The sequence below is a fragment of the Lycium barbarum genome, chromosome 5 (assembly GCF_019175385.1).
Source record: "Lycium barbarum isolate Lr01 chromosome 5, ASM1917538v2, whole genome shotgun sequence".
NCBI lineage: Eukaryota > Viridiplantae > Streptophyta > Magnoliopsida > Solanales > Solanaceae > Lycium > Lycium barbarum.
Window position 1 is genome coordinate 1,336,621 of NC_083341.1, and position 11,081 is coordinate 1,347,701.

An 11,081-nucleotide genomic window follows, 5' to 3' on the forward strand; every position below is an offset into this window, starting at 1 on the left:
AGGTTTGACCGCACTAAGATAATATCATCACATAAACAAAGCCGCAAACGATTTGGAATCGCCTTCTATAACAACATTTCACTAGCCATGGTTTCTGTTGAACAAATCTTTCATGTTATGTTACTATTATATGTTATCTATAACAATATTTCGCTATAACAACCAACAAATATAGGAACAAACGACGTTGTTATACTAAGATAATATCATCACATAAACAAAGCCTCAAAAGATTCGAAATCACCTTCTATAACAACATTTCGCTATAACGCCCATGATTTTTGTGGAACGGATCTTTCATGCTATGTTATAGTATATGTTCTATATAACAACATTTTGCTATAATAATATAAAAAAAATATCGGAACAAACTACCTTGTTATACTAAGGTAATATCATCACACAAATAAAGCCTCAAAAGACTCAGAATGTTCAGCAAGCTTATCTCTTGTTCCTTCCAATTGCTCCTTCAACAACAACAATTCATCCAAATTTCCACATTCTTCAACATCTATTTTCTCCAACCAATCACATAGACCATTCTTCAAGTGGGACCCAGTAGACCCAATTTCGGAAGAGCGAAATTGGGTAAAGCGGGTCCCGCTTTCACCAGTTTCATTCTTCGGAAAGTGGGACCCACTAGACCCGATTTCATTTTTCTGAAGTTGGGAAATGTGGGTCCCACAAGACTCGATTTCATTTTTATGAAATTGGGGAAAGTGGGTCCCAATGGCGGCGATAACATTGCCACACGTGTAAGGTTTGCCAGTGGGTGAAAAAACGACAATGGCGACACGAGCATTGGTCATGGATTCGAGCTGTGAAGCTTTCTTGAAAAGCCCTTTACGTCTTTTTGAGAATGTTACCATTCTTGATCCTTCTTTGATGATTTGCTTGATTTCTATCTTCTTCTTCCCTGTGCCCATTTTTTTTTATTCTGCAAATTCAAGTTCTGTAAGTGAAAAGTAATGGGAAAAAAATATTCAAATTTGCCTCCAAATTTTTTGAGAAAGAAAGATTCAAATTTACCTTTCAATATTCATCCAAAGGGTTTATTGGTCGGTGAGATAAGGGATTACAATTTCGGGATGAAAAATGGGATTATATTATTCTGTGTTTGGTTATGGGTATTAATTAGTCTCGGGGTTAATTATAACAATAAGGGTAATTTTATATCAAGGGTGTAACAACGGACAAAGTTGCAATTTCAAATAGTATATGGCAAATTCAATCTTTTCTCTAAAGTAACCAAAGGTGAATCTTGATGATAAGCATTGATCCATAATGTAAAAAAAATTAATGACAGTTTGGTGAACGAAGCATCCCCGTTCACATAGTCGAGGGGATGTAATATAGATTAGCCTATCCCGATGTAATTACCCACAGTTCAAATTCATGACCCATAGGTCGCGTGAAAATAACTTCACGACTCGAACCTGTGAGTTATAGATTACACTGAGATAATTTTACAATTATTCTAAAGCAGGGGCGGACCCATGTGTAAAGTTTGGGTGCTCCGGCACCCATTAAACTTAATCACGGAGTGTATAATTGTATAGAAAATATAAAGAAAACAGATATAAATAGTTAATAGAGCACCCCGAACTCAAAATCCTGGGTCCGCCTCTGTTCTAAAGTTACCCTTTCAAATTCTAATCGATAACTTGATAAGAACAAATATGATAGCTAACCTGTATAATTTTCGTCTTCTTCAAAGATGGATTGAGCTTGAAAACTCTTGAAGGGTTGCTATATAAGTATTCCTAAAGCTGTAAAATATAGGAATCGGTAGTTTTAGTTTCCTACTTTGAATGTTCACTTTTTCCCATAATAGTTTCCTAATTATTCTGTCAATAGTTTTATCAAGGCACAAGAGACCTTTTTTTGTTCTTTTTGCCATGGTTTGACTTTCCTTTTTAAGGATTAGTAAGGAAAGGAAAAGTTTATATTCGTCTTTTATATATATATATATATATATATATATATATATATATATATATATATAAGACATGGGTGGCGATTTTACTTGTTACAAATGGTTAAAAATAAGATATATGTATACAAAATCTCTAAATAATCTCAATTTTATCGTTCTGGAGAGAAATGTATATTTATAAATCGTATTAACTGCGAGTTATAAGTTGTATTGATCAATTATTATCTATAAGCCGCATTTGTCAACCACAATTTCTAATTCGCGTTGTAAAACCGTTTTATGTTTTATAAGTCGTATTCAAGAACTATGTTGTATAGTCTCGTACCCTAATGTATCGATTAATTTATAAGTCATGTTTCTTAACCACAATTTTGAGTCGCGTTGAAGAACTACTATTTATAAGTCATATTTAAAAACTACAATCAGAGACGAATTCATAATTTAAGTTTTTATAGATTTAGCATTTAAGATTCTTAGCATTGAATACATTACATTTTTAAAGTTATGCATTGATATATACAATTTATTGTAATTTTCGTAAATTTTCACATATAATCTATACTTTGCGTCGAAAATACTAGGTTCAGATCAACCCGGTCCAGTATGCTACATCCGCCACTAACTATGATGTATAGTTGCGATCGCTAATTGTGATTTATAAGTTACATTCATATTATTTTTAACATAAATTTGAAATTACTTAGACTCCAACACGGATACCGAAATCCTGAGTAACCAAATAAACAATAGTAGTAGTAATTTATAAGTATGTAAAAACATAGACAAAATAAAATAGAACAACAACATATCCTAATGTTCACAAATGAGTTTTGGAAAGGGCACAGAATATGCGCACCTTAACAATACGACGAAGAGGCTGTTTCCGATAGATCCGTCCTGACATACACAAAATAAAATTTTAAAAATCAACTTCAACACAAAACTACACCAAAAAAAAAAAAAAAAAAAACACACACACACACACAAAACAAAAAAAAACCTGCTTTGAAGTGTTGTCCAAGAAAATCAAATATAACAAAAGTCTGCTCTTTTTTTTACACTCAAAAGTTGTAAAATCAAAAACCTTTGTTCAACATAGTCCTATAATGTCTGTAAGTTTTTCTTTTCTTTTTCTCCAATCTTTACATTATATACAAATATTTGTAAACTCAATTAAGCTTGTCTAATTAGTTTTTGTTAACCTAACTGTAAACTCAATATATATTTTTTTTTCTAGAAATTTTAGATAGTATAGATTAAACAGCCAAAAAGGTGAAATGTGTTTGAATATATTAAGTTGTAGTTGATAATAGATATTAAATAACAAAAAAAAAAAAAGTGAAATGGGGTTGAATAGATTGAGGTTTAGTTGATTAATTGATTGATTCTTGATGAGAGTTCAAAAAGAATTAATTTTTTTTCTATTTTTATGCAAAATTTTTAGGTAGTTGAGATTAAACAACAAAAAAGTGAAATGGGACTGAATAGATTGAGGTGTAGTTGATTAATTGATTGATTCTTGATGAGAGTTCAAAAAGATTTTTTTATTTTTTTATTTTTATGCAAAATTTTTAGATAGTAGAGATTAAACAACAAAAATAGTGACATGGGGTTGAATAGATTGAGGTTCAGTTGATTAATTGATTGATTCTTGATGAGAGTTAAAAAAAAAAAAAATTAAAAAAAAACATTATTTTTATGCAAAAATTTTAGATAGTAGAGATTAAACAACAAAACAATGACATGGGGTTGAATAGATTGAGGTGTAGTTGATTGATTGATTGATTTTTTATGAGAGTACAAAAAAAATAATCTATTTTTGTGCAAAATTTAAGAGTGTAGAGATTAAACAACAAAATCTGAAATGGGGTTGAATAGATTGAGGCATAGTTGATAGTAGAGATTTAAAAAAAAAAAAAAGGGGGGGGGGGGGGGGGGTCAAATATATTGAGGTGTAACTGTTTAATTGTTTGATTCTTGATAAAGGTAAAATAAAAAATAAAAAAAATAGAATTTTTTTTCTATCAGAGTTGGTTTTTTTGTACTTTTTTATGCAGAAATTTTAGATAGCAGGGATTAAACAGCAAAGAAATGACATGGGGTTGAATAGATTATGTATAGTTTTTTAATTGATTGATTCTTGATCAGAGTTCCTTTTTTTTTTTCCTTTCTATTTTTATGCAAAAAATTTAGATAGTAGAGATTAAACAACAAAACAATGAAATGGGGTTGGATAGATTGAGGTGTCGTTGATTGATTGATTGCTTGATTTTGTATGAGAGTTAAAAAAAAAAAATTAAATCTTTATTATCATAGTTGGTTTTTTGGACCTAGACTTTATGTAGTAGAGACTAAACAGAAAAAAGTGAAATGGGGTTGAATAGATTGAGGTATAATTGATAGTTTTTTTCTTTATGAGAGTTAAAAAAAAAAAAATCTTTATTAACAGAGTTGGTTTTCTGGACCTAGATTATATGTAGAAATTTTAGATAGTAGAGATTAAACAAAAAGAAGGTGAAATGGGGTCGAATAGATTGAAGTATAGTTGATTGATATTGCTTTTTTTTAATTTTTTTATGAGAGTTAATAAAAATTAATTCTTTATTACCAAAGTTGGTTTTTTGAACCTAGTTTATATGGAGAAATTTTAGATAGTAGTGATTAAAAAATGAAAAAGGCGAAATGGGGTTGAATAGATTGAGGTATAGTTGATTAATTGATAGATTCTTGATGAGAGTTAAAAAAGGGTAAGCTTTTTTCTATATTTATGCAATTTTTTTAGATAGTAGAGATTAAACAACAAAATAATAGAATGGGGTTGAATAGACTGAGATGTAGTTGATTGATCTTTTATGAGAGTTAAAAAAAAATAAAAAAAAATTTAGATCTTTATTATCAGAGTTGGTTTTTTGGACCTAGAATTTATGCAGAAATTTTAGATAGTAGAGATTAAGCAACGAAAAATTGAAATGGGGTCGAATAAATTGAGGTGTACTAGATTGAATAATTGATTTTTGATGAGAGTTAAAAAAAAAAAAAATTAAAATTTTATTGTCAGAATTGGTTTCCTGGACCTTGGTTTAATGCAGAGATTTTAGATGTTGTGAATATGTAAAGAAACAAAAGGGTTATAGCAGAATGAGCACAAATGATTAGTCGTGCCAATACCAGCTAGTTGGGATGCAGAGATAAATAAAAGATGAAACGTGTAGTATTGAAGTTTGCTTTTTGCAGTGGGATATTGATTAGGTGTTTGGTTATGGCGTTGTTATAACAGATTGAAGCATTGTTGATTGATTGATTTTAATAGAGATAAAAAAAACTGAAATGTCTATCATCAAAGTTTTGTATGTGGACCTAGCTTTTATGCAGAAATATTTAGTTGGCAGATATGAAAAACTGAAATTGGCTTGAATATAGTGGAATGACTATGTTGCTCGGATTTCAAAAATGCCAACGGGTGTGTGTCGGATCCTCCAAAAGTAGTGCATTTGGAGGATGCAACAAGGCCAGAGGCTATGTTGCTTGGGCTCTTCAAAACTGTTGTCGCACCCCTGTCGGATCCTCAAAAAAAGGCAGTGTTTTTGGAGGATCCAGCACGCACCCGTCAACATTTTTTAAGAGCCCGAACAACATAGCCCCGGGGCCGGCAACATTTTTGGAGAGTTCGAGTAGCATAGGGAATGAACAGAAAGGATTTCTTTGGCCACCTCAACTATTTTGTGATCGAGGCGTAAAATTGATTTTGATCGAGAAAATTGATTTTGATCGAGATAAACAAACTCTAATATGTATTATCAAAGCTGGTTTTGCTGAGTTGGTTATTGATTATGTGCTGCTTGGTTATTGTGATGTACATGTATAGATCTTTGAGTATAATGGAAGTGCCTTAGTAGCAATGGTGGGGAAGAACTGCTTCGCCATTGCTAGTGACCGGAGACTTGGAGTGCAGCTGCAAACCATCGCCACTGATTTTCAAAGAATTTACAGAATCCACGATAAGGTGTTTATTGGCCTTGCCGGGCTGGCTACAGATACCCAAACACTGTAATTTCGAATCCCTTTTTCATTAATGTTTTTTTTTTTTTTTTTTTTTTTTTTTTTTTTTTTTTTTTTTTTTTTTTTTTTTTTTTTCATTGCTCTTTATATTTGTCATCCTTGGTATATATGTGTGACTGCTAATTGAATTATGATTTTACAGAAAATAAGGTCAATTCAAGCATATGTATCTTTGTTTTTTCAAAAAGAGAAATAAGCTTCATATTAACTACCAATAGAACTCCGCCTGTGTGAGCTCGCTCACATTGCCGGTCCCAAGCCCGGATAAAGGAGGAGGGTTGCCGAGGGTCAATCGGAAACAGCCTCCCTACCCAGGTAGGGGTAAGGCTGCGTACATCTTACCCTCCCCAGACCCCACTATTGTGGGATTACACTGGGTAGTGACCATTAACTACCAATAGAATAAAGAAATAAACTCATCAGTTTTATCGTTTCTCATAATCCACCATGCATATGGTGGAACATCAAGGAGACCTAGCCTATATACTAATGTGACCAAAATATTAGTACGTTAAGAAAGACAACATAAAACTTTACCTCCTCAGATCCTATATTGGGAATGAATAAACTCGTTCAATGTACAAAAGATGTTAGATGCGGAAGTTCAGTGTGTAGTTTAGCTAGGGGTGGCAAAATTAGCCCATAAAAACTTGATTAACCCAACCTCAAGTGACCCGCTCATTGTTAGCTCAGCCCATTTTAGTCCAACCCATGTAAAGCTTGGGCTGATAGTTAGCACAAAATTGACCTATAAAAACCTTGTCAAAATATTTAAAAAAAAAATTTGTTTGATGTGTGGTAAATAACCATAATAAAGAAAAAAAAAGTTTTATTAGGTACTTAAAAAATTATAAAAGAACAAACAAAGAAATTATAACTTAGTAAGAATTGTGCGGGTTTGTTTATGACCCATTTTAAACCATTTTAACCCAAGTAGCTTTTGGGCGGGTCTTTGATTTAGCCCATTTTATGATGTTGTAGTTGTTGTGTGTGTTTTTTTTTTTGTTGGGGGGGGGGGGGGGGGGGTGTGGGGAGGTGTATCTGTGTAGCACAAACTCTTCATTTATTTGAATTATGTATACTGATATGTGCCTTTGATTGTGTTTTCTCAAGGTATCAACGGCTAGTGTTCCGTCACAAGTTATATCAGCTTAGAGAAGAGAGGGACATGAAGCCTGAGACTTTTGCCAGCCTTGTATCTGCTATTCTATATGAGAAAAGGTTATTAAACTGTATATACGTCCTGTCACAGTGTTAACATGTCATAGCTAGTTATTCCCTGAAGAATATTTCGTCTCAGGGTTGTACTTGCACTTTTTCATATATGAATAAATTTTGTTGAGGGTTGATATAAGAAAGCAATTTGATCACTTTGTAAGTGACTATTTATTAATTTGAATAAACATTGTATATAATGCATTTGTGTTTTCCATTCTCTACACCTGGGCCATCAAGGCTATACTACTTCTTTACCACCTTTGCCGTCCTAGGTAGAATATATATGCAGCGGATATTGCATTTGTGTCAGTGTTCTTCAATGACTTGGTGCAGATCATACTTGCTGGAATGAGTTGCAAGTAATTGGAAACATTGACGGTTGTGTTTCTCCTCTATGTACTGTTTTTCATATCTTGTCTCTTTTATAGCTTTTCATTGTATACTTGAGAAGACAAAAGCTAAAACCTTTGGTCCATGTAAACTGATACTTTACCTACTGACTCTTCTGATCTGCTTTGGTCCCATTCCTACACCTGAAGCTGGATCCAAAGAGCTGAGCAAAAGTCTCGTGTAGGCAAGTTTTAGCTTGATCTCGACATGAACATCAGACTTCCTGAAGTTTTTGACAAAATCTTTAGGCTTCAAATTCACACCACCATGTTGAGCTTGAATTATGAGAAAATCTATTGCATCTTTATTTTTTCCCCCTTTCATCCATGGGTGGGGGAGACATTGTTTGCCATTAGTATCTCAACTTAATTGCAGCTTTATCTTCGCTTCTTCTGTTCCTTTATTGGACTAACCTATTGTGTGTGACTACATGTGGTGTCTGGCTCTACGTGTATAATGGTTCTTGAAATGTCATAATTGCCTAATGAATTTGGTTTTTATCTAGGTTTGGTCCATACCTTTGCCAACCTGTAATTGCTGGATTAGGAGATGATGACAAACCCTTTATATGCACGATGGACTCTATCGGAGCAAAGTATGTTGAGTTTCCTTCAACTTCTCTAACTTAATTCTTGGAGAGTTATGCACTGCATTGATTTTTTTCCTACAATTCCTGCTTATGATATGGCTACTTGGACATCACCCGCAGGGAACTTGCCAAAGATTTTGTCGTTGCTGGTACTGCCTCAGAATCTCTATATGGTGCATGCGAGGCCATGTTCAAGCCTAACATGGTTTGTTACTCATATGACTATAATTTGGTATAATATTTCATAATCTAGTTCAATGACACGTCACACGTCAATATTTCCTGGTAGGGATAAGCTGTAGCCTAGTGGTCAATGAAGTGGGTTGAGAATCATGAGGTCTCAAGTTCAAATCCCAGCATAAACAAAAATACTAGATAAATTCTTCTCATCTGTCCTAGGCTTGGATGCTAGTGGGAGGTGGCAGGTATCTCGTGGAATTAGTCGAGGTGCTGGCCCGGACACCATGGTTATAAATAAAAACTCATAATAATGTTGCCGATGTTGATGAAGTTCTTCTTTTATTTGATGCCTATTTCAGCTGAAACATGTTTGCTTAGAGAAAATAATTATAGCTCCCTTTAGGGATGATCGGTCTCTACACGATGCGTGACGGCCAGGCAGACGTGTCCTTGGACTAATGGCTTCGGGCGCAACATGCGCTCTAGTTATGGCTCCTTTTAGTTGATGTTCCGTTTTGGCTATTTACCATAGTCAGTGTTCAATCTAGATGAGTGGTGAAGTAATGCACTACCTATCCATAGCTTTGCTTGTACGCTTGTCGTCCTTTCTTATCCCAAAACTTTTTGCTCATTGGTAAACTGAAATAAAGCTAGCCAGTCAATATGCAGATGTCAGTATTCCAGGAGTCAAGATCCTCACGGGTTGTTAATTTCAAGATCATTTACATACAGCCACTTTGTAGATCACCTAATAAGTGAAATATTGTTTATTACACTGTCCACGCTCCTCACTTTGCCAAACTGCTGTTATAAGAGTAGAATGCTTTTGGTATTGCAAATTTGAGGTCGGGCAGCAATGCGGAGACAGTCGAGCATAGGAATAAAAATATGTAGTAATGCATAGCATTGTATCTCAATTTGTCAAATGGCCTTTAATTATGAAATGGGCTATATGGTAACTACATGTCTCCCTGCTTTAGATATTGAGATTTTTAGAGCTTTTTGACAAGAATAGGAGAGAGAGCTTCATCTTCTAAGTATCTTTAATTTGATGCGAATGTTTCGTTCCTTCAACACATGGTTGATGCCAAGAAGAAATTGTGTAGCGTGATAATTATGTGCTTTCTAAGAGTCAACACATCAATGTTTCAAAAGTTCTGAGATTCTATAAAGATTTTTTGGTGGAGAATTATCACAATAGTTTGACTCTCTTCCTTTTATATTACTCCAGTGGTTCAAATTAAACTGTTTTCTGCCTTCAATTTTTGACTGATTGAACATGTGTTTAGTGAAGAACTTTTTTATTTATGGTCTTCTGTCTTCTGTAATTTGCATTTCTAATCTATTGACATGATATTTTTTTCATTATCTTAATAGGATGCATTAAAAGTAGCATGAATCAATTGTCTTTAACCTTTTTCTCTACACTATTCTTTCTTTAGCTAGTTTTTGATATCTATAAGATGATATAGTCTAACGTTAGCAACAATTCTAAGTGTTTTCTTGCTATCATTTCTTTGCAATACTTCCGCTGTTAGTTATACATGTCTGGTTACTTGAGTTTATGGATTCTTATGCAACACTATCATTTCAGGAAGCAGAAGAGTTGTTCGAGACCATCTCTCAGGCCCTCATATCATCAGTAGACCGTGATTGTTTAAGTGGTTGGGGAGGACATGTTTATGTTGTGTAAGTGTTCAGATGCTCCTTTCTTTTGATTGGTTTAAAAAACTACTCCCTCCGTCCTAATTTGTGTGGCACCGTTTGATGGGACACGAAGTTTAAGAATGAAAAGCAGACTTCTGAAATTTGTGGTCTAAAACAAGCTATAGCTATTTGGTGACTATAAATTGTCTCATTAAGGGTAAATTTTGGAACTAAAGTACCAAACTCTAACATACTCCTCCTTTATGCCTCTTTCTCTCATTTTCTCTTTGGTTTCGTTTGGTATAATGGGAGCCTATGTGGTTAGGGGGTCATAACATTTCATCATATACTAGCACCCTAGAGTGTGGCCTAACAGTCAATGATGCAGGTAAAAATCATTGGAAATCTAGATGATATCCTTTCTATTTGTCAAAGTCTGGGTAAGTAGGATTACATGGTACTTGTGCGGGTATGAGGTAGCGGTATCTGGTGGAATAGTCGAATAAACTTCATTATATACTATCAGGTTAAGCGGGTTAATTGCTCAATCCTCGATATCTTATTTTCTCCAATCTTTTCATGTTTGCAGAACACCAACTGAAGTGACAGAGAAGATCTTGAAGGGAAGAATGGACTAGACAACCAACCGTTTTTCATTTAAGTGTCTTGTACTGTTGTTCATTGCACTTTCTTTAAGACATACATTTTGTGATGAATAACCCCATGTTTATGTTTGATATTTTGTGTTCAAGTTATTAAGCATTTGGCTGAGCACTAACGCACTTAGTTTTTAACTATTAACCGAATATGCATGCACCAGTAATTAACCATTGTCATGAAAGGGCCTATGATTTTGGTTCCCAGTTTGGAATTCATTTGTTTCAATGAATTTTAAATCCTTTCAGTGATGGCTTCAGAAAAATTACAACAATAACATACCCTGTGTAATTCCACAAGTGGGGTCTAAGGAGGGTAGGATGTACGCAACTGTTAGGAATTTGCTTTAGAACTACCTACAGTAAATTTATTTTTACTGCTTTAGTTTTTAAATAAGACTTAGTC

General features: G+C 33.8%; 2 protein-coding genes across 3 annotated transcripts; one reads left to right on the forward strand and one right to left on the reverse strand.

The window, feature by feature from the left end:
* Window positions 1-184: 184 nt before the first annotated feature.
* Window positions 185-1,833, reverse strand: LOC132642158 (agamous-like MADS-box protein AGL61). The gene is made up of 2 exons (XM_060359421.1): window positions 1,692-1,833; window positions 185-937 (listed from the first exon to the last, which is right to left on the reverse strand). The coding sequence occupies exon 2, from the start codon at window positions 924-926 to the stop codon at window positions 399-401; it is 528 nt and encodes a 175-aa protein (XP_060215404.1). The 5' UTR covers window positions 927-937; window positions 1,692-1,833; the 3' UTR covers window positions 185-398.
* A 1,056-nt stretch (window positions 1,834-2,889) lies between these two features.
* Window positions 2,890-10,797, forward strand: LOC132640050 (proteasome subunit beta type-3-A). Of its 2 annotated transcripts, none has more exons than XM_060356468.1 (7): window positions 2,890-3,048; window positions 5,802-5,983; window positions 7,109-7,216; window positions 8,109-8,198; window positions 8,313-8,424; window positions 9,967-10,061; window positions 10,609-10,797. In XM_060356468.1, exons 1-7 carry the CDS (start codon window positions 3,043-3,045, stop codon window positions 10,655-10,657), a joined length of 642 nt encoding a protein of 213 aa, XP_060212451.1. In that variant the 5' UTR covers window positions 2,890-3,042; the 3' UTR covers window positions 10,658-10,797. The 2 variants fall into 2 exon arrangements, with proteins under 2 accessions (XP_060212451.1, XP_060212452.1); XM_060356469.1 differs by having other exon boundaries at window positions 8,313-8,397.
* The last annotated feature ends 284 nt before the right edge of the window (window positions 10,798-11,081 follow it).

Coding starts and splice junctions, on each gene's coding strand:
- LOC132642158 (XM_060359421.1), bottom strand. CDS start 926: ATGGGCACAGGGAAGAAGAAGATAGAAATCAAGCAAATCATCAAAGAA.
- LOC132640050 (XM_060356468.1), top strand. Junction 8,199..8,312: donor ATGGACTCTATCGGAGCAAA/GTATGTTGAGTT, acceptor CATCACCCGCAG/GGAACTTGCCAAAGATTTTG. Junction 10,062..10,608: donor GGAGGACATGTTTATGTTGT/GTAAGTGTTCAG, acceptor TCATGTTTGCAG/AACACCAACTGAAGTGACAG.